Source organism: Carcharhinus amblyrhynchos, chromosome 3 (assembly GCF_965287045.1).
Source record: "Carcharhinus amblyrhynchos chromosome 3, sCarAmb.v2.hapA, whole genome shotgun sequence".
NCBI classification, from domain to species: Eukaryota; Metazoa; Chordata; class Chondrichthyes; order Carcharhiniformes; family Carcharhinidae; genus Carcharhinus; species Carcharhinus amblyrhynchos.
Window position 1 is genome coordinate 123891056 of NC_137326.1, and position 26397 is coordinate 123917452.

General features: G+C 44.3%; 1 protein-coding gene across 2 annotated transcripts in view; it reads right to left on the reverse strand.

The window, feature by feature from the left end:
- The window catches only part of LOC145341104 (sodium/hydrogen exchanger 9-like), a 384640-nt gene that overhangs the window by 234508 nt on the left and 123735 nt on the right, over positions 1–26397 (reverse strand). For both annotated transcript variants that reach the window (XM_080185958.1, XM_080185959.1), the window contains exons 7-8: positions 24270–24408; positions 6688–6793 (exon numbers count right to left, since the gene is read on the reverse strand). In XM_080185958.1, the coding sequence (XP_080042084.1) occupies positions 6688–6793; positions 24270–24408 (245 nt within the window). The remainder of the gene's footprint in view (positions 1–6687; positions 6794–24269; positions 24409–26397) is intronic.

Below are 26397 nucleotides of genomic sequence, written 5' to 3' on the forward strand. Positions count from 1 at the left end.
TTTAGGTTAGTAACTGACTGAACTCTACTGACTGTTGCAGAGTTGGTAGGAGTCTTGGCAGTTTGTACTTTTATTCACTGTTGGTGAAGTATACACACAGATGTGTGGCATGTGGGGATGGCTTTGGTTTTCACTTTGAGGATTCTGCTCAGACTGCTCTGGTTACCATCACCGTTGGTCCATTCTTACCTTAACCCCACCCAAGGAAGTGTGTGAATTATATCTCCATTTTACAAAGGAAGTGTCCATTGAAATCTGCCAACTGTTGCTGGGAGAGTATGATGGCACTGCCTGTAGCTGTGAAGGTGACCAGAGCAATGAACCTTGTTGTGTTGGGATTCTTCCAGTCTGGAACAGGGGACATCCTTAACCGCTCCTAGTTCAGCGCCTATCGCTACATGAAGGAAATCAATGATGCTTTTAACAGGACTAGACAGGGTAGATGCAGGAAGGATGTTCCCAATAGTGGGAGAGTTCAGAACCAGAGGTCACAGTCTGAGGATTCAGGGTAGACCATTTAGGATGGAGATAAGGAGACATTTCTTTACCCAAAGAATGGTAAGCCTTTGGAATTCATTGCCTCAGGAAGTTGTTGATGCCAAAACATTGAATGTATTCCAAGCCACCTAGATATAGCACTTGGGGCGAATGGGATCAAAGGTTATGGGGAGAAAGCTGGATTAGACTGTTGAGTTGGATGATCAACCATGATCGTGACGAATGGCGGAGTTTGCTTGAATGGCCTCCTCCTGCTCCTACCTTCTATGTTTCTGTGAATGCCAGGAGAGGGGAATATGTTGCATTCTCTGCCTCCAGGCCAGTAGCCTCACCAGCCTTCTCCATGATGCAGAGTGCCATCGGCCACACACGTGGCATTTCAGAGGTGCCACATCTGAATGTATATATGTACTGTAACTACAAAGAGTTTCACTCCCTCATGATGCAGTTGCTGTGCGACCATGGATATCATATCATGCAGATGAACGCTTGGTGTCCAGGCAGCAGTGATGATGGCTTTGGGCTGTGTCAGTCCCTCTGTGCCTCCATATTGGAGGCACCACATCAAACCAGAGAATGTCTGCTCAGTGACAACCACTATCCACTGATAACTGGCTCATGACTCCAGGATGTAAGTAGCCGCACACGTCCAGCATGGCTGTAATGGAAGCCAAATGTCAGGGGTGGGGGCAACATCTCTGCTGCTTAGGCCACGATGAAGGAGTGCTGCAGAATTTGCCAGTGCATATTTATCATTTGTTGAGGTCGGTCACATCTTGCACAATCTTGCTCTCACAAGGATAAACTGCCGTTAGGTATGAGGTGAGCAACTCAGGAGGAAGAAGGGAGGGGGCACATAACAAACACATCCCCTTTCCATCTGGGCTGTCTGTGATCAGCTCACCCGACTGTGGCACTAATTAAAAAAATCCAATTCCCCATTCAACAAGCCTCCTACCTTACCTTCTGTCTGTTACTGTCCATCACAGCATCCTCTTGATTACAATACGGAAGTAGAAGCTGACTAAACAAAAAACATTCCATTCCCACTTTATCAAACAAACCATCCCATACAAAAGTTAACTCTTCACCTTTGTGCATTTCTTTGGTGCCTGTCTCCTACGTGTTGTCGCCCCTCCTGAGCTCCGACAATGCAGCGCCAGTGACTGTAGCACCAGCGAGTGGGAGACCGGGAGCTTTCAGTGAGGGAAACTGCAGGTGGCCTTGCAGGACAATCTCAAGCAGCTCTGATTCCTGCTTCAGACCATGGCAGAGGACCTGGGCAGCTGACTGACAGGGAACAGCAAGGGCACTGGCGCTGAGACAGTGGGGGGGAGGTCAAGTGCTCTCATCAATTGGGTAGACCGCAAATTCACACTCCAGAGAAACAGTGCCACTCCCTGAGACAGCAGCTGTGAAATCTTGCTAATCTGTTGCAGGACAGATTGCTGGACCATTGTGAAACCCAACAAGGCCCTTTGATCACCAGTATCTACAGACATGATGGCAACAGTCAGGGCTTGCGTGGGAATGGATTACGTTTACGTGACCTCAGTCTGAGCTTCCACAGCATTCAACCAGTGGGTGCCTTCTGTTTGTGTTGCAATGAAAGTTGAGACATTGGCCACCTGACGCTGCATCCCAGTTGTGTCCACAAGTCCTCTAATGGATTTAGCCACCATTTCCAAACCAGAAAAAATGGGGTGCAAGCTCAGTGCAAAGCCTTGTGCCAGGCCTATGCTGGACTCCGCCATGCTCCTGTGCCAGCTTGGTCTGGACTCTGCCGTGCTCCTGTGCCAGGTCAGTGCTGCACCCTGCCATGCTCCTGTGCCAGATTGGTGCTGCAGTTGGCAAGCTCCTGTGCCAGGTTGGTGCTGGATCCTTCATGCCCCTTCACGCTGACTGCAGGCTTTCTGGTAGGACTCACAATGCATTATGTGTTTCTGTGTGGCAGCCAACGCAATTCCTCATCTGCAGCAGTACCAGTGCATGACTTTGCAGTCAGTACGTAGGCACCTGTGCTGCCCCAGGTCTGCAGCCCACTGCTCACAGTGATTCTACAGATACTGTCTCTATATTCCCCTTTGTAAAGTACATGCAACACCATTATCTGAACTGAGGGCTGAGAGTGTGAGGTTGAGTGATTATATTTGAAAGAAGAAAATCCCAAGGGAGTTTTGTGGTGAGAGAATAGTTAAAAGCAAAAGGTGCATCTGTAAACCATCTGCAGCTTTACAATCAGAGGAGGTTGTGGAATGAGGGTGAAGTGGGATGTAAGGAGGAGGACAGTTATGACCATTGGCCATGTCTTCAGTCGCTGCTGCCCTATTGATGATGAGAGCACTGTCTCCCCTGGAGGGGGGTGAGAATTCACAGCCATGCCTGGGGCCTACTGGCTATCATTTGTGGCCTTTGATCGACAGGGAAATGTGTCAGTGATGTGATGCAATGTGTTTGGGTGATATGCCTGTCACAGTCAAATAGTATGTATAAATTGAGATGTGAGAGAGTGATGGGGGTTTGCTGCACTGAGCAATGTTAGAGTGTGGCATTCGCTAACCTTGACCACTCCCGTGAGGTCATTGAATTTCTTGTGGTTTCCAATTCTCAGGGCTGCTGAGCTGGCATTGACCTGCATGGCTATCTGCTCTTACCGCCTTCTCAGATTTTGTCTGGGGTGCAGGGTTGCTCCCGTGATGTGGGTCTCATGGTTGGACTGCCCCTTCTAGCTCTGGGAAATTTGAACGTCACTCTTGGCATGCTAATTTCAGGCAACGCTGATCAGAATCTTCATTCTGCTTAATCACCACGCCTCCTGGACAGCAGGAAGGCTTCCAAATCACGGCAGCACTCCATTCTGCAGGTAGATGACCTCTCTCCTCTTTTCAATCTCCTGTGCCAAACTATCCTGTATTAGAGAAACTTGGAGCTCACTTTCCGCCAAGTTACCATTCTGGTATCTTTCCCAGGTCAAAGTCATGAGCGCAATGAATTCCAGCAGCTGCTCCAGCCAAAACGTAACCTGCCTTTAAGAGGTGGAGGCTTGTTTTAAGTAGCAGAAGTTAGCTTTAACTTCTCACCATTTTGTTCCCTCTACTCAGGTTACAGCTGTTGAACACTAGGCACTGGCTGAACGCTGCAATCACATAAATGAGGATGAAGCATGGAATCTACATTGGAACAAACTGCAAGGTTTAGTCGCAATCTGCGCTCTCAGTTCTGGGGCCATTCCAATTTTACACCCATTTCTGAATTGTCCTGGGTTTTGTCATTTAACAGTTAACTATAATAGAAAATGACATTAAAAGGAGTCAGCTCTGTATTGTCTCCAGTCAGAAGGCTGTAGGTTCCAACCTCAACTCAGACACTTGCACACATAATGAATGCTGACATTCCAGTGTAGTACTGAGGGAGCACTACAATGTCAGAGGTAATGGGTGCGATTCATCTGAATTGGCTCCAAGTGCAGTGCCCACGCCAGTGGGGAAACAGGAGTGTTTCCACTGCAGTGCCTGTCAGATGGGATTCATCCACCTAATTGATGCAAATTTATGCATCACAAGAAACAAGCGAACAAGGGCATCCTGATCTCAGCATTCAGAGATGTGGAGATGCCGGCGTTGGACACAGTAAGAAGTCTGACAACACCAGGTTTAAGTCCAACCAATTTATTTGATAGTAAACTCGCAAGCTTTTGGGGTTTGCCCCTTCGTCAGGTGAATGGAGAGTTCTGGCCTCAGACAGAGCATATAACAGCACAGACAGTTTACAGATTACTGATTAGAAATCAGAAATTTCCACGGTGACTTACTCGGTGGCAGGATAAGCAAGCCATTCAAAACATTGTAGACTTTGGGGTGGGGGAATTCTGTCCAGGGACTGCCTTACATCTGCGCTTTTTAAAGCAATTATCTTCCTCCCTCTAACTGCATTGGCAGAAGATGACACTTGATCTCGACACCCCATATAGATCTCATTGGCAGATTGACCACTGTATGATTCTTTTGTGTGCCTAATTTGCTGATTTCTGATTGGTCAGGTGATGGTGAGTCTCAGATTTTGTGCTCTCTGATTGGTTATTGTCCCAACCTCGGAAAGGTCCTCAGTCACCATGACAATCCTACCAGGCTCTAACTCAGGCGATTGCGGGAGAGCTGTTATGATATTACATTTCTGAGTTCTAATAGGTTTTATGATCGACTCCTATGAAATGGCAATGCAGGCCATAAGTAGCTGGGACAAGCCGGCAATCTGCTTTATCAAGAGGAAAATGTAGAGAGACCATGGTCTCAAATTATGAGTAAATCAACATACAGAGGTCTGCATCTGTAGAGCCTTGCAATGTGATTTATGAGAAACCAAATGGTAAGAGGCACAATAATTGTAGTGGGGTGCGTGGAACTCAATTTATCAAAATGCTGATATACAGAGGCTCAGGCCTCTAAATCTAGAATTCGATTTATAAGCAATGCGTTATGGAGCAGGATAATACAGTTGGGTCAGGGTCGTTGATTTCTTTTTTATGTTTTCAATTATATTTTTAAAATTCTTTGTGAGCAATGCCCAGCAGACGGACGTATTCATGCAGAGTTAACCCTGCTGCTGTGCCGGCAACCATCAACAGAGATACACTTGTACAGATCAGAGTGCTACTGGTAGCCTCATTAGATTAACAAATTCTGTTGACAATGGTAGAAATGAAAGATACCCCTCTTTCAAAGGTACCCACATGCGGCCGATTCTAATTTATTTCAGATGCACTCATTCAAGTAATGTGATTCTGAAAAAAAAACCACCCTCCTTTTGAAGATTTATTACACAAAATAAATTGGAGCGGAGGCAGTCTGGAAGAATGCACAATTTGGAGGACTGCTTACCAAGATCAGTGAGTGCAGACATGAACAAGCTTCATTGCAGTAATGGTTGCAATGCGACCCATTAAGGAAGTAATATCTTTGAACAAACATTGCGTATTCAGTGCCAAAGGCGAACCAAAGCTTTTTTTAATTCTTTAGTGTGATGTGGGCGTCACTAGCAAGGCAAGCACTGATTGCCGATTCCTAATTGCCCTTGAACTGAATGGCTTGCTAGGCCATTTCAGAGGGAAGTTGAGAATTGGCCACATTACCGTGGGTCTGGAGTCACATGTAGGCCAGACTGGGTAAGGACAGCAGACTTATTTCCCTAAAGAGCAATAATGAACCAGATAGGTTTTTACGACAATTGTTGATGTTATGGTCAGTGTTACTGAGATTAACTCTATATTCCAGGGACGGGACTTTCCCCATCCCCATGGCAGCAGCGGGACCTTTTGATCTCCCTGCTGTCAACGGGGTCTATGAAACCCTCCCTTCCCCACTGTCGGGAAACCCAGTTGGTGGGATGGGATTATCTCACCGACAAGAATGGCTGGAAAGTTCTGAATTTAAATTCTGCCAGCTACTGTGATGGGATTTGAACCCATGTCCCCAGAGCATTAGTCTGGCCCTCTGGATTACTACTAGCCCAGTGATATCTTCATTGTCTCCCCCAAAACCCCCTACCCATAGTTGTATTGTGCTTTTGGTATTAAGAAGGTTTACAGAATCTCATACATTGGTGGGGTTGGAGCCCTATCCTTTAGAAATGAAGAAAAAGTAACATTAAAAATCAGGATTTTGGTGGGTTATGAGCTTTTTTGAATGTCTTTCTAACCTGACTGACAATGTTTTGATGCGTACAATGTCCCTCTCTGCAAAAACATCCCAACTCCCTTAAAAATCAGGCACTTAACTGCACCGAAATAAATCTGCATTTGCAGGAAAACACTAGCCCTTCTCCCGTGGTGCCATGGGGAAGTGGATTTAAGAGGCTACGGATTCCAAAGAATGAGGAGGATTTAATTTCGTAAGAAAATGAATGCCACAAATTTTCGACAGCAGAGTATGTAAGCATTTTATGAAAGCAACTCCTCTGCAAAAACTTAAGAAACCCAAGTCTCATTAACTTGATGGGAACACATTTGATAATTCAAGCAATTCGAGAGATGCAAACAGCACTTTTACGAACGGCACTGAAGACAGTCAGATACAATTACACTTTCCTCAAAAGTAGATGTGACAGAACGTCACTAAAATCTTTTTGTGATCTGTTGATTTTCCTAAAACTCCCCTGATAAAGGTGGTGTGTGTACATATTGTTGTCGCTCACCTGTAAGGCCACTGGCTTCTGCTGAGAGGAACGCACTCCAGGACAACAAGAAGAATATTCCAGTCTCCAGCATCGGGAATTCACAGAGTTTGGTGAATTTCGTTAAGTAATCAAAGCCGTGTGTTAAGGAGAAAGAAATGACAACATAACAAAACATAAACCAATCCCCTTTCTCGCCAATTTTCTCCCATTCCACTACTCCTCCCATCCCCTTCCCAGGGTTACTGCTTCCATGAACGATAGCTGCTCGCCACTAGCTCGTCCAAGTGGCCATTAGGAACCTTGAACCATGACTGTGAATGCCAGTGGTCTATAGGACTGTGAAGGACACGGCAGCCAAGGCCACGCCTGGCCTCATGAGACAACTGCGCATTCATAGATACAGCAGGAACACTGTCTGACTTTCCATTCTTCAACCTGGAACACACTTGAGCAATCAAAGCATGTCAGCTACCACTCTTTGTTAGCATTAGAGATCAGTAATCGAATCTCGAGATCCTTCCCAAAAGCATTGAATCATATGTGGGTAATTTCTGAGCTTTGGTATCTTTAGCAGGATCTCTATCCATTACACAGAGACCTAAGCTTTGTCAACAGAGTGACAATAAGGGCTAAAATTGATCCAATCCTCACTCCTGCAGCAACATATGCACAGCCCAGAAGAAAGTCTTTTTAATAAAATAAGGAAGGTGAAGCGCCACATCATATAATGCAGGACACCAATACATTTGCTTTTTAAAATTTATTTATTAACGTCACAAGTAGGCTTACATTAACACTGCAATGAAATTACAGTGAAAATCCCCTTGTCGCCACATTCTAATGCCTGTTCGGGTATTTAGCATGGCCACTGCACCTAACCAGCACGTCTTTCAGACTGTGGGAGGAAACTGGAGCACCTGGAGGAAACCTACGCAGACATGGGGAGAATGTGCAAACTCCGCACAGACAGTGACCCAAGCCAGGAATACGAACTCCAGTCCCTGGCGCTGTGAAGCAGCAGTGCTAACCACTGTGTTATTTTATATGAATTACAAAAGTTGTTTATAAAGCAGAATGCAATTTGCTGGCTGCATTTGCAATTCCTAAACATCACTCATTTTCATGTTTCCCGACCAACAACACTGTAATTGGAACACACAAAGCTCTGACTGCTTGATCTGTCCTGTGTGTTGACCACAGTTAGTTTTCGATTTCCATGCAACTGAGCTTTTTGCATCAAATGTCATGTTGCTGTTCTGGAACATTCGAACATTGCATTCTCAACACTGCTTTCTTCTTTTCAGGTTATTTCTCAAAAGATTAATCTCATCACTGATGATTATTTGACCGAGGGCCTTAAACAGTAAAAATTTGAATCATAGAATCCCTACAGTGCAGAAGGAGGCCATTTGGCCCATTGAGACTGCACCTACCACAATCCCACCCAGGTTCTTTCCCCTTAACACCACGCATATCCCCCTGATATTTTGAGGTAATTTAGCATGGCCAAACAACCTAAACCACACGCCTTTGGAGTGTGGGAGGAAACTGGAGCACCTGGAAGAAACCCACACAGACTTGGGGAGAATGTGTAGACTCTGCACAGGCAGTGACCCAAGCTGGGAAACGAACCCGGGTCCCTTGTGCTGTGAGGCAGCAGTGCTGTGTAACCATGCTGCCTTGAAGGAAGAAAGGGTGTGCCAATTTGAAAGCATTGGTTTCTCTACCCCTAGTCTGATAAAAATTAAATCCTTATAAGGAATATTAACTTCTATGTCCTTTTTGCTGACTTCAGTCTTTTTGTTGAGATTGCAGAAAACTAATTACAAGTGGATTACCCACAGAGTTTTGTGTCATGACCATTGCCCTTTCCAATTTATACCAACAGACGCTGGAACTGTTGGCAGCTTTGAGAGCACCACAGAAGATTTGTGCAAATGTTAGAGCATTGAAGGAGAAAAGAAGGACTCCAATCTGAACCGGATACAATGGGAGATCAGATTGAGTCTGGCAGATGTCATTTAATGCAGATAAATGCAGTGTTATACATATGGCTTGAGTTTATTCCAAACACATGCATACATGTGGGATTTCAAACTAAAGTATGCTCACTGAGAGGAAAAACCAAGATGCTTATAACATGTGAATCTCTAAATGTTCAAGACTAGCGTTGAGATGAGATTGCAAAGGCCGTGGTTAGCACTGCTGCCTCACAGCACCAAGGACCTGGTGTTTGACCCGAGGCGGGAATCGGTCTGTGTAGGACCTACAAGGAGAACATTCTCTGCGTCTCTGCATGGGTTTCCTCCGGGTGCTCTGGTCTCCTCCCACAGTCTGAAAGATGTACTGGTTAGGTGTATTGGCCACGCTAAATTCTCCCTCAGTTTTCCTGAACAGGCACCAGAATGTGGCAACTGGGGGATTTTCACAGCAACTTCATTGCACCTTGTGACACTAATAAAACAAAACTAGGATATTGGGAAGATGCACCCCAGCATTTAAAGATAGAAAAGAGGAATAAGGTGCAAAAGAAGGGAGAGTTGGATGCACTAGAGGAGGAAGTGAAACAATGTGAAATAGAAGCAGACTAAGACGGATGATGAGGAATAGAAAGACAGATTACAGTGCATGTATATAAGTGCACAAAGTGCAATAAGATTGGCGACCTCCAAGTACAAATAGCCGTGTTGTGGCAATAACAGAATTGGAACTTAAAAATAATGAGGATGAGGTACTCAATACTTAAGGATACAAAGTGTTCAGGAAAGACAGGGAAGGAGAAATGCAAAATACTGCGGATGCTGGAATCTGAAACAAAAACAGAAAATGCTGGAAGATCTCAGCAGGTCTGACAGCATCTACGGAGAGAGAATAGAGCCAATGTTTAGCGTCTGGAGGACCCTTCATCAGAACTGAGAGGAAAAAAGGAAGGTGGGGTGGCAGTACTGATTAGGGATGATTGTAGCATTGGAAAGAGAAAATGTCCCTGACAGAACAAAGATAAAATCCAGTTACTCAGAGTTGAGCAGCAAAAAGTGAATGATCATGCGACTGGGGATATTCGATTGGTCTCCAAATAGCGAGAAAGAGATAGAAGAATTAGGCTGCAGGGAAATCAAAGAGGTGTTCAGGAACTATAGAGTGGTAATACCGGGAAATTTAACTATCCAAATAAGGATTGGGATTGTATTATGGTAGAGGATAAGGAGAGGGGAGGAATTTTGAAATGTATTCAGAAGAGCCTCTTGGACCAATACGTTCTCAGTCCAACTAGAAAGGAGGCATATCAGGATCAGGACCAACAAGATACCTGGCGAGAGAACAGTTATTTTGTTTCACAGAATCCCTACATTGCAGAAGGAGGCCATTTGGCTCACTGAGTCTGCAGCAACTCTCTGACAGGGTTTTTACCCAGGCTCCCTCCTTATTCCCATAATCCTGTTATTTATCCCGTTAATCCCCCTAACCTACACATGTTGGGATAGTAAGGGGCAATTTAGTATGGCCAATCTACCTAACCTGTACAGCTTTGACTTAATTGAGTAAATAAGGTGCTGTTGGCAAGCCTTGAACTCACGCTGATTGACTAAAAATACCTGGTTCAGGGGAAAGCTCTCTCTGAACATTTTATTTTGAACTCAGTTGTGCTTTGAAAGCAATTTGTGAAGGAATACTGCTTCTCTTTCTCTTGCTCTCTCTCTCTCTCTTATCCCCATCCAGCATTGCCTGGAGTCCAGAGTGGTGTTATCTTCAATCAGAAAAGTATCTCGGTATAACTGATCTCTACTAAAAGGCAGCAAAACTGCAACAAGGCAAGCAAGAGTTAACAAAGACAGTATTTCACCAAAAATCCATCTGAAAGGATTTCCTACCGTGACCAGATTGACAGTGTCAAGACCTTTTCGAACTTTATTCTTTTTATAGTGTTCCTTTACACGAGCCTCTGCAAAGACTTTATTAGTCTTGTCCTTTGTTTTCTCTTGCACAGTGTGTGTGTGTGTTGGCATTTCGGAAACAGGGCAAATCATTATACTTCCAGATTACAAACTGTATGGGAAATTAATTTTGCAGCTTGTTTTAAAAAAAAGTTTTATAATAAATCAATTATTTTGAGTTTATTAAAAGAAGCCTAGTTAAAGTCTCTTTTATTCTGAGTCTAGCAGTAGTAAAGGTGAACAATCAGCTATTTTTGTGACTGAATTAAACACTTAAACAATTGCTGTGAGCTGTGGAGTAGTAGGACTTGGGAATCTGCACATTCCTCCCACCCCAATAGTAACATTAGTAAAGTATATGCAATCTTGGACTTCAGAGAGGCATTTGAGGAAAAAGCAGGGAAGTTAAGCTGAGCCTTTATAAAGCTTTGATTACACATCTGAAGTCTTCACAGTTTAGGAAGGATATCATAGAAGAGAGTCATAGAATTCCTACAGTGCAGAAGGACGCCCCATTTGACCCATTGAGTCTGCACCAACAACAATCCCACCCAGGCCCTATTACCATAACCCCATGTATTTACCCTACTAATCCCCCTGACATTAAAGGGCAATTTAGCTCAGCGAATCAACTTAACTTGCACATCTTTTACAGTGTGGGAGGAAACCGGAGCACCCAGAGGAAACTCACGCAGACACGGGGAGAACGTACAACTCCATATGGACAGGAGCCTGAGGCTGGAATTGAACCCAGGTCCCTGGTACTGTGAGGCAGCAATGTTAACCACTGTGCCACCGTGCCACCCTGTAGGAGGGCCTTTGAAGGGTGCTGAAGTGGTTTACCAGAATGGTTCCATGGATGTGGGATTTTAGCCGCAAGGTTAAATAAAAGAAGCTGGGATTGTCTTCTTTGGAGTAAGGGCCACTGAGGACAAACTGAAGGGAGGTGCGTAAGATTACGATGGGTTTTGTTAAAGTTTAAAAAAACAGTTCCCATCAGCCGATTGTGCAAGGATTTGGCGATACAGATTTAAAAGTTTGGGCAAGAGATACAGGGAGGATGAGAGTTAGGTTTCCTTTCCACAGAGGGTCATCAACCTCTGGAACAAGTCGCCAACTTGGATGGCAAGTGTGGATTCACAGCTAGCATTTATAAGTGATAAATTCCTGCCTCTGATTGATATTTACTGCATATTAAAGGTAAATAGGATGGTGTGAGATGTTCCTCATGGTCACTGTGGTCCTTTGGAAATTGCACTGATTGAAGGAGAATTATCCAGAATGTTTTCCACTCTGAAGTGGCCTCGGATTTTTCTAAAAATAAGTTTTGCTGCTTCTCCCAGGAGTTTACACTGCTCATGGCTGAGTTGTGTGTGTCCATAATTTGTGTAAGTATGTAGGATTGTAGGAGACTCAATATCAGCTGGTCTTTTCCTGTTTATCATTTTCATACGTTCATTGATTCAATATTTTAAACAATGTGTGTTCCAACAGAGGACTGATACTGGCTGTATTTCTAACTATGATTGCACAATGTAAGGAGGTTACCAGCACAGAGTAAATCCATCCAGTTACTTACTCTGTTCCCTCCCCACCATCCACTAAAGCAATCATTTTCAAATTAGGGCCTTATTCCCCTGAAGGACCAATGCAGATTTCCCAGATGAATATTATATGAGGATGATGTGGTAATCATACAGGACACTGTGGTCAAGAGTAAGCAACAGTTAGAGGTGGGAGAGGGGAGGTGATGGTCTGGTGGTATTATCGCTAGACTATTAATCCAGAAACTCAGCTAATGTTCTGGGGACTCAGGTTCAATGTGGTTGACGCTCAACTGCCCTTGCACAACTAGGGACGGGCACATGCCCTATGAATGAATAAAAAAAAGTGGAATGTAGCTGCTATATGCACAGTGCAGAGTGGTCTGGTTGTCTAATTGAGGAGAGGAGCTTGCTTAGAGGAGTGCCAAGGTCACTAAGTGGACCCATGTTTACCGAGTCTGATGGTGGGTATCAGGTGAGCTGGAGTTTTAAAGTTTAATGTTTTTAAAAGTTCGGTTATATGTGTCACACGTAGGCTTACATGAACACTGCAATGAAGTTACTGCGAAAATCCTCTAGTCGCCACACTCCGGTGCCTGTTTGGGTACACTGACAGAGAATTTAGCATCGCCAATGCACCTAACTAGCACATTATTCGGACTGAGAGAGGAAACCAGAGCTTCAGGAGGAAACCTATGCAGACAGGGGGAGAATGTGCAGACTCTGCATAGACAGTGACCCAAGTCGGGAATTGAACCCAGGTCTCTGGCACTGTGAATCAGCAGTGCTAACCACTGTGCCAACTTACCAGCCTTGTTCAAGGGAGAGGAGAATTCCTTTTTTTAAAATATTCTAAGTACTACATACTCAAAGAAAAGGAGCCAAATACAAATTTGTCTTAAGGTGCCATTTTCCTTAACATCAGGAAGGTGCAGAGAAATGAAGAATGATTTACAAGTGTCAGTGTCAAACATCAGACCAAAAATGGAGCGACTCTGCAATGAGAATCAGGCACACCCAATACACTGCTATCTATAGTATTTAGTCAATACTTGTTCCCTCTAAAAACATTTTTTTTTATTCACTCGTGGGTCATGGGCGTTGCTGGCTGGCCAGCATTTATTGCCCATCCCTAGTTACCCGAGGGCAGTTGAGAGTCAACCACATTACTGTAGTCCTGGAGTCACATGTAAGCCGGACCAGGTAAGAATGACAGATTTTCTTCCCTAAAGGGCATTAGGGAATCAGATAGATTTTTCTGACAATTGACAATGGTTTCATGATCATCAGTAGATTCTTAATTCCAGATTTTTTTTATTGAATTCAAATTCCACCACCACAAAGGTTCGATAACATTTAAGAAAAACTTGGACAGGTACATGGATGAGAGGGGTGTGGAGGGATATGATCCAGGTGCAGGTCAGTGGGAATAGGCAGAAAAATGGTTTGGTACAGCCAAGAAGGGCCAAGAGGCCTGTTTCTGTGTAATGTTCTATGATTCTATGGTTCACCTGCCATGGCAGGATTTGAACCTGGAACCCCAGAACATTATCTGAGTTTCCTCACTAATAGTCTAATGATAATACCACTCGGCCATTGCCTCCCCGTAAAAAAAAACACTTGTACCTACAACACTTTAATATTATGAGGATTATATATTGTGGAAATATAGATTCACAACGTCTATGTTTTTTGTTGTTTGACAGAGCAGAACACAATTAGTTAAAACAGCTTTCACTTTCTCTAAACAGAGATGCTCTGCAAAGGATGAAAAGCTGAAGGAACGAGAAGGTCACTCATTCATGTCTCAAGGGCCAAGGACATATTGGTTTGGTCGCTGATTATAGTAATAAAGTGATTGAAGAGCTTACATGAACCATATAACCATGGTAACAGAATCACTGCGAGAGATTTAGATGAACGTGAGTGTATTTTCTAGGCTTCATGCTATCTGAAGTCTATCTTTTGATGTATTGTAGTTTAGTGTTAGTATGGATAAAACGTTGAGCTCAAAGGTAGAATTAATATAAATGTTTTGAGCCTTTAGCTATGAAGTAGGCAGCCTGGAATGATAGCATTTGGTTCCGGAGTTCTTAGAGTGAATTGTGAACTCAATAATAAAGAATCCAATAATTAAATGGAGTCATATTTTATGATTGACTGAACTCTTGCTAGATTGCATGACATAAACTCATTAATGGCAAAGATCTAATTTTGTGGTTGCTGTAATTAATAGGGAAAGATGATAGCATTAGTAGGGAAAGATAATAGAACAGGAAAGCAGTCCCATTGCTGATCTTAAAACAATTTGTTTTTTGCAGTTTATGTCATAAAATTTATTTATTAGTGTCATGAATAGGCTTACATTAACACTGCAGGGAAGTTACTGTGACAATTCCCTCGTAGGAAACATTCTGGTGCCTGTTCGGGTACGCTGAGAGAGAATTTAGTACAGCCAACGCACCTAACCAGCACATCTTTCATCGTGGGTCAATATGATATTTTCATCGAGTCTGATTTAAGAAAGTGTTTCCCATGCATCAGTTAGAGAGGTCAGTATTCCCTTAGGGGTAATAACTTAAAGGGGATCTCCAGTTAACAATGGGATAAATAAATCCAATCATTCCTTAATAAATGGATGAACCTAAAGGGGTGGTAGGGTGCAGAGTGCCTTATAGAATAGGAGACAAACATAGGAGGATGGAAAGAGACAAAGAGGTCCTCAGTGGAGAGTGTCTAGTTCAGAAGTATAGGGGAGTTGAAGAGAAGAAAAATGCATTAGTATTACTGCGTCTAATGCTGTAAATACAGAAGTTAAGTTTTTCTTTAAGTTTATTTATTAAAGTTTGTAAAGTTTTAAAGTTTATTTATTTGTCACAAGTAGGCTTACATTAACACTGCAATGAAGTTACTGTGAAAATCCCCGAGTTGCCATACTCCAGCGCCTGGTCGGGTACACCGAGAGAGAGTTTAGCATGGCCAATGCACCTAACTAGCACAAGAAACTAAAACAAAACAAACAAAAATAAAAACAGCTTTGGTTCTGACGAAGGGTCATCCAGACTTGTAACATTGGCTCTATTCTCTCCCCACAGGTGCTGTCAGACCTGCTGAGATTTCCAGCATTTTCTGTTTCTGCTTCAGATTCCAGCATCTGCAGTATTTTGCTTCTCCTAACCGGCATGTCTTTCGGACTGTGGGAGGAAACAGGAGCAGCCAGAGGAAACCCATGCAGACTCCACACAGACAGTGACCAGAAGCTGGAATTGAATCAGGGTCCCTAGCGCTATTGTGCCATCATGCTGCCATCACCACGTCTGGAAGAAAAAGGCAATTGGATTCAGTTCTCGGTTTTTGAGGCTTCCTAATCTTCAAACTAAAGACAGTCTTAAAGCAGGTTAAGTTTCTTTCCAGTATGAACATCAGTTGCTCTTCTGTTTAACTTACTGAAATTACTGATGCTAGCTAATTTGTACATGCACACACATGGGGCAGTCTTATCCACAACACCCCACCCCCGAACCCCCCTGGAGCTTCTGATCCTGATGTGGGTATGCCGGCGTTGGACTGGCGTAAACACAGTAAAAAGTCTGACAACACCAGGTTTTAATCCAACCGATTTATTTGATAGTAAACGCACAAGCTTTCGGGGTTAGTCCCTTTGTCAGGTGAATGGAGAGTTCTGGCCTCAGACAGAGCATATAAAGCACAGACTGTTTAGAGATTACTGATTAGAATGCGAATCCTTACACCTAACCTGCTGTTCAAGACCTGAAGTGGTTGACAATGTGAGTGGAAGGAGCACTGATCACAGGTTAAAGAGATGTGTATTGTCTCCAGACAGTACAGTAAGTGAGGTTTTGCAAACCCAGGCAAGTCACGGGGGTTACAGATAGTGCGACATGAACCCCCCGTGACTTGCCTGGGTTTGCAAAACCTCACTTACTGTACTGTCTGGAGACAATACACATCTCTTTAACCTGTGATCAGTGCTCCTTCCACTCACATTGTCAACCACTTCAGGTCTTGAACAGCAGGTTAGGTGTAAGGATTCGCACTCTAATCAGTAATCTCTAAACAGTCTGTGCTTTATATGCTCTGTCTGAGGCCAGAACTCTCCATTCACCTGACAAAGGGACTAACCCCGAAAGCTTGTGCGTTTACTATCAAATAAATCGGTTGGATTAAAACCTGGTGTCGTCAGACTTTTTACTGTGCTTCTGATCCTACCATTGTCAATGGAATGTCTCATTGTATACAACCCCCCACAACATCGGGAAACCTGCAGCGGGGGGTTCGCTACTGATGGAACAAGACGATCCCACTGGCCGGATTAGCCTGAAAATATCAGCCATGGATTTATTTTGTGGAAAATTGAACCATGTTTTTAGCTTGGGACTGGTTGAAGTTGCGATCCTTGAAATGAGCGTTCATAAGTTGAATGAAGTTTTTGGTATGATGGCTGAGAACGTTCACTGCAATTTCAGATTCTGAACCCATAATTTGGGAAGAGTTTGGGTCATGCTGTAAGTGAAAGCAGTTGGTGTGGATGTTCCAGATTTCTCAAGATGTGCGAAATCTGCCCTTGAACTCTTTCTGTGCTGAAACGTTGAAGCTCTTATTTCACCGCGAGAGTTAACCTTTTGTTCAGTCCTATTGCTTTTTTTATAAACAGTATTTCAAAAAAGCATCTGAAGAAAGCAAAGATGAAGTGGTGAACTTCTTTGTAAGCCGACATGTGTGAATGTTTTTACGTTACTAATGCTATTGGCTCTAGTGGTATTATCGTTAGGCTATAAATCCAGAAACACAGCTAATATTCTGGGGATCCAGGTTCAAATCCCGCCACGGTAGACGGTGGATTTTGAATTCAACAAGAATAATCTGGATTAAGAGTCTACTGATGACTATGAAACCATTGTCGACTGTCGGAAAAACCCATCTGGTTCACTAATGTCCTTTAGGGAAGGAGATCTGCCATCCTTACCTGGTCTGGCCATCATGTGACTCCAGAGCCACAGCAATGCGGTTGACTGAACTGTCCTTTCAACAGGACAAATAGAGATGGGCAATAAATGCTGGCCAACCAACAACACCTATGTCCCACTAATGAATAAAAAAAAGTTACTGGTTATGGATTCACCCTTTTTTTCCCAAGATGAATTATTTTTTGGTTCTCGTGATTTGCCCAAATTAAATTGGAGTTTGCCCTTTTTAATGGTGAAAACCCAACTTCCATTATAGTCACAGTGTAACTTTGGGTATTGTGAACTATGCAGTGTTTTCTACTCCCCGGAATGAGATGGACACATAAAGCAAAGGTATTTTTGAATTCCTGACAAGCTTTAAGGAGTCAGTAATTTGAGGGGACTCCTGACTGTTTAATTATCTTAATGGTCCAACGACATGTGACCAGAGAAGAGGGTTCTCCTGCTGTCATGATGTTAATGATCTATTGAGATCCTGTAGTTAGATTGCAGTGCATAATTGTTTATAGTATTAAAGTTTTAAATTAATTTAAAGGCTGCATGAAGCTGGCGCAAGCTGACAGTGATTGAAGAGAAGTCTTACGGACTCGAAATGTTAACTCTGTTTCTCTCTCCGCAGATGCTGCCAGACCTACTGAGTTTTTTCCAGCACTTAACTTTTTTATTTATGACATTGATGGATGATGCCTGGTTAGTCTTCTTTTGAAATGTAGGCAAGTTAATTGCACAAGCAGTGCTTGTGCCTTTGAGCTTTCTACAATAACTTAACCCAGTTTTTAATTAATCAATTTCTGGTTTGAAAATGTACCTGGAAGTTTAACAGGATTGTTCAACATTATTTTGGAATCCATAGATGACAGCATGAGTTTACTAAATTCAATAGAAACTGAACTGAGGTTTTGCTGGATGTTTAGTGTATAATTTGTGTCCTTGCCGCGGGTTTGCTAAAAATGATCAGATATGGATAAACATTGGGTGGCACTTTGCATTTATTATACTAATAGAGTCAAGGGGTGGGATTATCCTCCTCCTCTGCAACATATTTCACAGTGGCAGGAGGTGATGTGCTGCTCACTGGTGGTGGGATCTTATGGTCCGCCATTGTCAATGTGGTTTCCCACTGAAAACACCCCTCACCACTGGGAAACACATGGTGAGGGTGCGCTGTCAGTGGGGTCATAAGATCCCACTGGCATAAACGGCAGCAAAATTTTGAGTCACAGGATCCCTACAGTGCAGAAGAAGGCCATTTGACCCATCGAGTCTACACTGACTCTCCAACCAAGCCTCCCACCCAGACTCTATCCCCACAACCTCATGTTTTACCCCGCTAATCCCTCTAACCTACACATCTTTGGACACCAAGGAGCAATTTAGCATGGCCAATCCACCTAACTCGCACATATTTGGACTGTGGGAAGGAAACTGGAGCAACCGGATGAAACCCATGCAAACACGGGGAGAATGTGCAGGCACCCCACAGACAGTGATCCGAGGCTGGGATTGTACCCGGCTCCCTGGCACTGCGAGGCAGCAATGCTAATCCACTGCGCCACCGTGCCGCCCACAGTTCTCACAATAAGCTGTGAACTCAGTAATCAAATAACAAAGTGTAGCACGGGTTTGTTAAAGACAAGGATCAGATTCTGTGGTTGCTACTTCAAACACAGATATCGGTTGTAAGATAAGAAAATTGAACAGTCCCATTGTATAATTTGAGGCCTGTGATTACTAACCCATTTGAAGAAGTATCCCTCAACCAAAAAAAGTTTACAAACCATCCCGACGCGTTGATTTTTTAGCACGGCAGGCCGGGAGAATCGCATGTTGGCTGATTCGTGGGATTCCAGTGGGCATTTGCGCTGTAATTGTGCCTCCCAGGCTCGGAATTCTGGCAGTGTCTGCACACCGCTGGAAATCGGCTGGCAAGCGGGGCTGATATTGAGATTCTATTTTAAATTCAATTGAAATGTACTTATCGGGCCCGGGGCTGATTCCACCAGGCCTGCTGGCATCTCCCACCCCTCCCCCTCCAGTACAATTACAACTGGTGGCATTCAGACTAGCTCCCAACTTTCGGGGAGCTATCAGGACAACCCAGCTGGAGTGAAGGGGGAGCTATTGGGGGCCACCCTCAGAGAGTTGAGCAGCAGGGAGTGGTCCTCCCGGGCATGGCCCCCTGGCAGTGCCAGCCTGTGCACCTCCGGCACTGCCTAAAGGGAAAAGTGCCCATGCCTAGATGGCACCTTGGCACTGCCTAAACATGGGGCAGTGCCAAGGGGTGTGGCAAGCTAGAGGTGGGGCCTGGGAGGAGTCCCACTAGCACTCTGCATTGGAATCGGGCAGAGCTGGAGGGAGGCCAGTGATTTGGGGGTGGGGGCAGGGGGGTGGCTAGCCTGGGGGGGTCTGCCTGAGGGGAGGGTGGGGAGGATTGTCACTGCTGGGAGGGGAGTGCTGGAGATTGTGGCGCTCTGGGACAGGAAGTGGGGTCGGGACGAATGTTCGTGTGGGCCACGACTGGGTTGTGAAGGTGTCGGGAGGGGCTGCGCTGTGAGGGTCCCGGGCTGCATATGGGTAGGGGGTCACTGTGCATGCGCAGAGGCCCAAAACCTATCAGCCTCTGGTGTGAATAGGCCCCGCCCCCCCTGAGTTTTTAATTATATTCATGATTGTGACCTTTGCATTGCGCAGAGTGTGGGAGATTCGAGTGTGAAGTTGCACTGAATGAGATTGGCGTCATTTGCACCAGTTTTCCCGTGAATTCAACTCTTAGAAATTTTGGGAGCATTGCGGTTTATATTCTTTTAAATACGTACAACTGACCTTTAAATAGATTGCTGTTTTCATAGGCCTTCCAAGAACAGCTTAATCTTTACATTTTGAACTCTGGTTAGGAAGTCCAGCAATAAGAAATGAGCATCATAGACTCCTTACAATGCAGAATGAGGCCATTCAGCCCATTGCGTCTACACCGACCACAATCCCACCTAGGCCATATCCATGTAACTTTTTTACCCTGCAAGTCCCCTGACACTAAGGGGCAATTTAGCACAGCCAATCAACCTAAGCTGCACATCTTTGGAGCTTGGGACGAAACCGGAGCTCCTGGAGGAAACCCACACAGACACGGGGAGAATGTGCAAACTCCACACAGACAGTGACCCAAGGCTGGAATTGAATCCGGGTCCCTGGCACTGTCAGGCAGCAGTGCTAACCACTGTGTCACTGTGCTGCCCCAGTGGAAGTCAGCTGTACAATCATTACAATTACTCTATCCCCAGAATACGTGCAGAGAAGACAGACAACAAGAGTGAAAAGGACCAGAGACAAGAACGGGAAAGGGAGCAATGGACTATGAAAGAACAGAGAAGCGTGAAAGCAAGAGATCAGGATAACAAGACAAATGAGAAGCAGCAGCGGAGAGGAACATGGGGAAAAGTATAATACACCAGTCACACATGCTTACTGTGTAGACAGGGATAAGACTGAGAGGCAAACGAGGTGAGGTCCAAAAGGTACAGTCAGGGCTAGAAACTACAGAAACAGGGGACAGAGACAGAAAGGGAGAGACAGTACAGATTAATGCCATGTGCACACACACAATTCTGCATAATCTTCTGCTTCCTACAGGATATTACAGGGAGCTGTACAAGAAAAATCTTTTGAATTTTCCAAAGGCACAGTGGGATTTCTGACCAAGAGGACAGAGCAGTAGTCACCATCGCCCCCTTCTGGTCTATAAGGTACATTGCAGACCGTGCAGCCAGGTTTCCCGAGTGGCTGGAACCAAAAGGACAAGTCCTTCTCAGGGTCACATCCGGAAGGGGGAGAAAATCCAAGGCAGTAATGTTTTTTGTTCAGAGGACACAGATTGCTTTGTTCCTCAGCGAACATTATGAAAATGGACACAACTGATTAAAACATAATTTTCTGACTTGCCACGCCTGGCATAGGTCGAGCCAATCCGGAAAGTAGTGTGGGGACCTAAAGATCGTTTCCGTGCCTGGTACCAAACAGTCTGCAATTATTGCAGTCCCTTTCTAACGGCATGAACCAGAAAGGGCCTGAGGCCGATTAGCATATTTGACACCGGATTCTCCCAGAACCCAGGATCTTCCAGCGTGATCCATGAATGGCGAGAATCATTGCTGATGTCTGCTAATGGGCAGCTGGCATGATGGTCACACCAAGGGGGAGGGGGCTTCGGAGGCCATTGAAGCTCCCGGGTGGTCGAGGGCATGGCTGGGTAGAGTCCATCAGGCACTGCCCGTTCTGGTAGCCGAGTATTCTAGTCATTAGGACACTGGGGTTAATTCTTCCCAACATTTTCAATTCAGGCCTCAGAGAAATCTTGCGGCAACAGCCAACCTGCAGCGTGCGTTTGTGCAGAGACGGAGGGCTATTCCAGCACTGAGGATTTATTACCTCATCCAGGATTGGACACTAGAAGGTAGACAAGCAAAACCTGCCTGATTTTTATCTGTCCCACAGAGGGAATAGGAACATAGAAGATAGGAGCAGGAAGAGGCCATTTGGCTCTTCGAGCCTGTGATACAGTAGCTGCCTCACATTAGATACACAACAATACACTGTCAATGCTGTAAATGTGAAATTAGGTGAGAAATAATCCTCTCTCACCTTCCTTTGAACCAGATCTCTCACTTCCATCTCTCAGCTAAATGTTGAATTTACATAGAAACAGAGAAAACAGGAGCAGGAGGAGCCCATTTGGCACTTTCAGCCTGCTCCACCATTCATCATGATCATGGCTGATCATCCAACTCAATAGTCTAATCCCACTTTCTCCCCATAACCTTTGATCCCATTCACCCCAAGTGCTACATCTAGTCACCTCTTGAATACATTGAAGAGTGGGGTGGTGGGGGTAGATACCTCTACAAGCAAATCTGAGTTCATTGCTCAGAAGCCCACTTCATTGCTCCCCTTCCATAAACATTCAATTCCTTTACCACCAGTGAACAGTGGCAGCCTTGTATGCCATCTACAAAATGTGCTGCATGAATTCACCAAGGTTCCTTAGGTAGCAACTACCAAACTCACAACCACTGCCATCTATAAGGACAAGAGCAACAGAGATCTGGGAACACCACCACCTCTAGGTTCTCTTCCAAGTCACTCACCATCCTGACTTGGAAATATATTGCCATTCTTTCACTGTCGCTGAGTCAAAATCCTGGAGTTCTCTCTCATAAGAACATAAGAAATAGGAGCAGGAGTAGGCCATCCAGCCCTTCGAGCCTGCCCCACCATTCAATAAGATCATGGCTGATCTGTCGTGTCTCAGTTCCACATTCCCGCCCTCTCCCCATAACCCTTAATCCCCTCTCTTATCAAAAACCCATCAACCCGCGTCTTAAAAATATTTAGCGAGGCAGCCTCCACCACATCAACGGGCAGAGAATTCCAGAGATTCACCACCCTTTGAGTGAAGAAGTTCCTCCTCAACTCCATTCTAAACCGCCTCCCCCCCCTTTATCTTGAGGCTGTGCCTCCTAGTCCTACTGTCCTTTCTGAGCGGGAAGAGCCTCTCCACCTCTATCCTATCCATCCCATTCATCATCTTATACGTCTCAATGAGATCTCCCCTCATTCTTCTAAACTCTAACGAGTACAAGCCTAGTTTATTCAGCCTCTCCTCATAGCTCAACCCCCTCAACTCCGGTATCAGCCTAGTAAACCTCCTCTGCACTCCCTCCAAGGCCAAAATATCCTTGCGTAAGTACGGCGACCAAAACTGCACACAGTACTCCAGCTGCGGCCTCACCAATGCCCTATACAGCTGCAGCAAGACCTCCCTACTTTTAAATTCAATCCCCCTCGCTATGAAGGCCAGCATCCCATTAGCCTTCCTGACCACCTGCTGCACCTGCAGGCTGGGTTTTTGCGACTCATGCACAAGGACCCCGAGGTCCCTCTGCACCGTCACCTGCTGCAGTTTTTCGCCCCGTAAGTAATAGTCCTTCCTACCATTATTCCTGCCAAAGTGGACCACTCGCACTTGCCAACATTAAATTCCATTTGCCATTTCCTGGCCCATTCGCCCAGCCTATCTCGATCCTTCTGCAGACTCTCCACACCCTCCGCACAATTTGCCGTTCCACCAATCTTGGTGTCATCAGCAAATTTCGACACCATACACTCGGTTCCCTCCTCCAGATCATCTATATAAATGGTAAATAGCTGAGGCCCCAGCACTGACCCCTGGGGCACTCCACTAGTCACCAACCGCCAATCCGAATAGCACCCATTAACCCCCACTCTCTGTCTCCTATTTGACAACCAATCCTCTATCCACGCTAACACCCTACCTCCAACTCCATGCCCCCTTACCTTCTGCAATAACCTCTTGTGAGGTACCTTGTCAAACGCCTTCTGAAAATCAAGAAAGACCACATCCACCGGCTCTCCTCTATCCACCGCCCTAGACACATCCTCGTAGAACTCTAATAAATTTGTCAGACACGACTTCCCCTTAACGAAACCGTGCTGCGTCTGCTCTATCAAACAATTCCCCTCAAGATGCTCTCTAACCACACTTACCTAAATCTCAGGGATTGCAGTAGTTCAAGAAGGCAGCTCACCATCACCTTCTGAAAGGCAATTAGGAGTGCGCAATAAATGCTGGCCTGGTCAGTGGCGCCCACAATCCATAAGTGAATTAAAGAAATAATATGGAGGTGCATGTCTGTTATGAAGACTGGAAATTATGATTGGATCTCATTGGCCGTCACAATCTACGTTATCAATAAAACACACATCAGTCTTGCAACAAGAGAATTCATGTGAACAAGGACCGTGTTTGGTGCTGTCATTGCTCAGCTATGATGGAAAAGCTACAGGGCGAATGTACTTCCACCAGCATTTTCTCCACACAAATGATGCACAGCAATGACCTAAACTGCCTGCACTCCCTGAATCTACTAATCACTTCCCTGTGCTTTAACAAGTCATAATTAATCCATATTGATCACCAGCATAAAGGAGATCCACCAAGATTAGCTCAGTGGCAAAGGTGCTATATTTTTGAAATTAAGGAATGTAAAATTAATATGATCCGTTCTACTTTGTGAACCGTGGGGGCAGATTTCTTATTGTTTACACTGAAAGGATATCAAAGCTGTGGCAATGCCATATGCTGACCCCATGGCAAATGATCCAGCAAAAATCCACGCAAAGTTCCCAACTGATTTGAAGAAAGCAGCAGCATCAAACATATCGGAGTTGTCCTTTGGGCTGTATATGGATATGGAGCTGTGAAAAGAAAAGAATAAGTGTTAGCATGGATGTAATGAAGCCCATGAGGTGGGCCTCTTGGAGTATGAGCTCCCTGATTGAGGTAATGATTGGCTGGCCAATCAGGTATATACATATGGGAGTATTAGGGCTACAGGCCCACCAGATTCTGTCTATATGCCTGAAGAACTGTCAGGAGTGGAATAGAGTTTCTAAATGAAGGGAATCTGGTGAAGGGACACCGGGCTTACAGGAATCATTTCCCTGGGTCAAGCGATCAGGCCAATTTCGAGGCTTCACTTGTGGCCAGATCAGGAGTAATCAAGATGGCAAATGGAATGTTGTTCTTAATCTCGATGTGGTTAGAATGCAGTGAGCAAGTGATGCTTCAATGTTTAGATGCCAAGTGGGACAACATCAGGGATGCTATGCTCAGTTTTGGATAGCACACTTCAGAAAGTCTGTTTGGGGCAAAATACAGCTGCTCCAGAATAATAGGCTTAAAAGTTGAAATAAAAAATCATGAGGATAGTTCATATAAATTTAGGTCCTATTGCCTTGAGTTTAGAAGGCTGATGGGTCACCAAAATTGAGAATTAAAATACCTGATGGGGCAGATTCATAGAAATTAGCTCCTCCAATGGGTGAAACTAGAATCAGAGGGCATAATCTTAAAGTTAGTTCTAGGTCACCATGGCAATGAAATCAGGAAGTACTTCTTCCATGCAAAAGGTATTGGGAATCTGAAAATCTTTCCCCAACAGGTTGCAGATTGAAATTGTTGGATCAAGAGAACTGGAGCAAAGTAATAAAGATGAGGTACAGATGAGCAGCAATAGAACTGGCCTGCGAGGCTGAATGGCCTACTTCTGTTTCTATTTAATAAAGAATAGCTTTTTTGAGTCACTGAGTTATTTATGGAACAGCATGAGACCATTCATCCTGTGATGATAGTAGCACAATTGTTAGATTATATATATTGTTTTATTATGTTTAAGGGGAATATTTAAAAGTTCAGTTTTATTCTGTAGGCAGTTGGTATTTTGGAGGAATGCAGCTCAGATTCTGCAATAATTACTCATTTCAACTTTGCAAGTTTTATGTTAAGTAGAGCTAATGGGCTTTTGGTCACTTAAGTTCCCCTGTGATTTCTGATTAGAGTGATTGACAGGGTCATGTGATGATGTAGTTAATGTACAGAGCAGGATCTGTAGCAGAGGGTGTGAGAGAATTTGCTCTAATGTTTGTAATTGGAATCAATGTTTGTGATTGGAATCAGTATCTTGGAATTGGTGTAATAAAAGAGATTCAAAATGGAAGATGGAATGAAACCAGTATAATCACAGAAGTATGTTAGCTAATTGTAGTATGATAATCAAATAAATATGATTGAATGACATGTAATCAATATAGTTACCCATGTAACCCACCAAAGTTGGTATAGTAAACACTTATTAATAAATATAGACAGTAGCCTCCTGAGGAACACTGGACATTGTCCAGCTTAATTCGTGACTATAGCAAAAAGGAGAGTAAAATAAACATGCTTTCTTCACTAATTGATCTAAGTTAGCTAAGCCACGATTATTGTATAAACAGAATAGTTTGGATAAGGGCAGAGACTGGAACTACCATGGTTTCAAGGACAAAGAGATGTACTAATGAGGAACCAATCTCAAGCAGGGTAGATAAAGGGCTAGCCCAGAAATAATGATGGCTAAAACAAGGAAATCTAAGGGTAAGATAAGAGTTCTGAGATATGGAGCTGTAATGTGTATAAAAAGACTGTAAGCAGAATGATTCATTGGATTGATCCGGACATCCCAGCTTTATTGTCTTGTACTGGAAAATAAAGTCTACTGCTTGGAGGATTACGACTCAGACTCTGGTTAAAATCAGCTGTCGTCCTGGGGAACCACGACAAGGGGAAAACAGCTTTTGCAGAAAGTAGTGAGTTGCGAAAGCTTGGTCAAAGTTAGGAGGATTTCATGGGCTTCTGGAACTCTC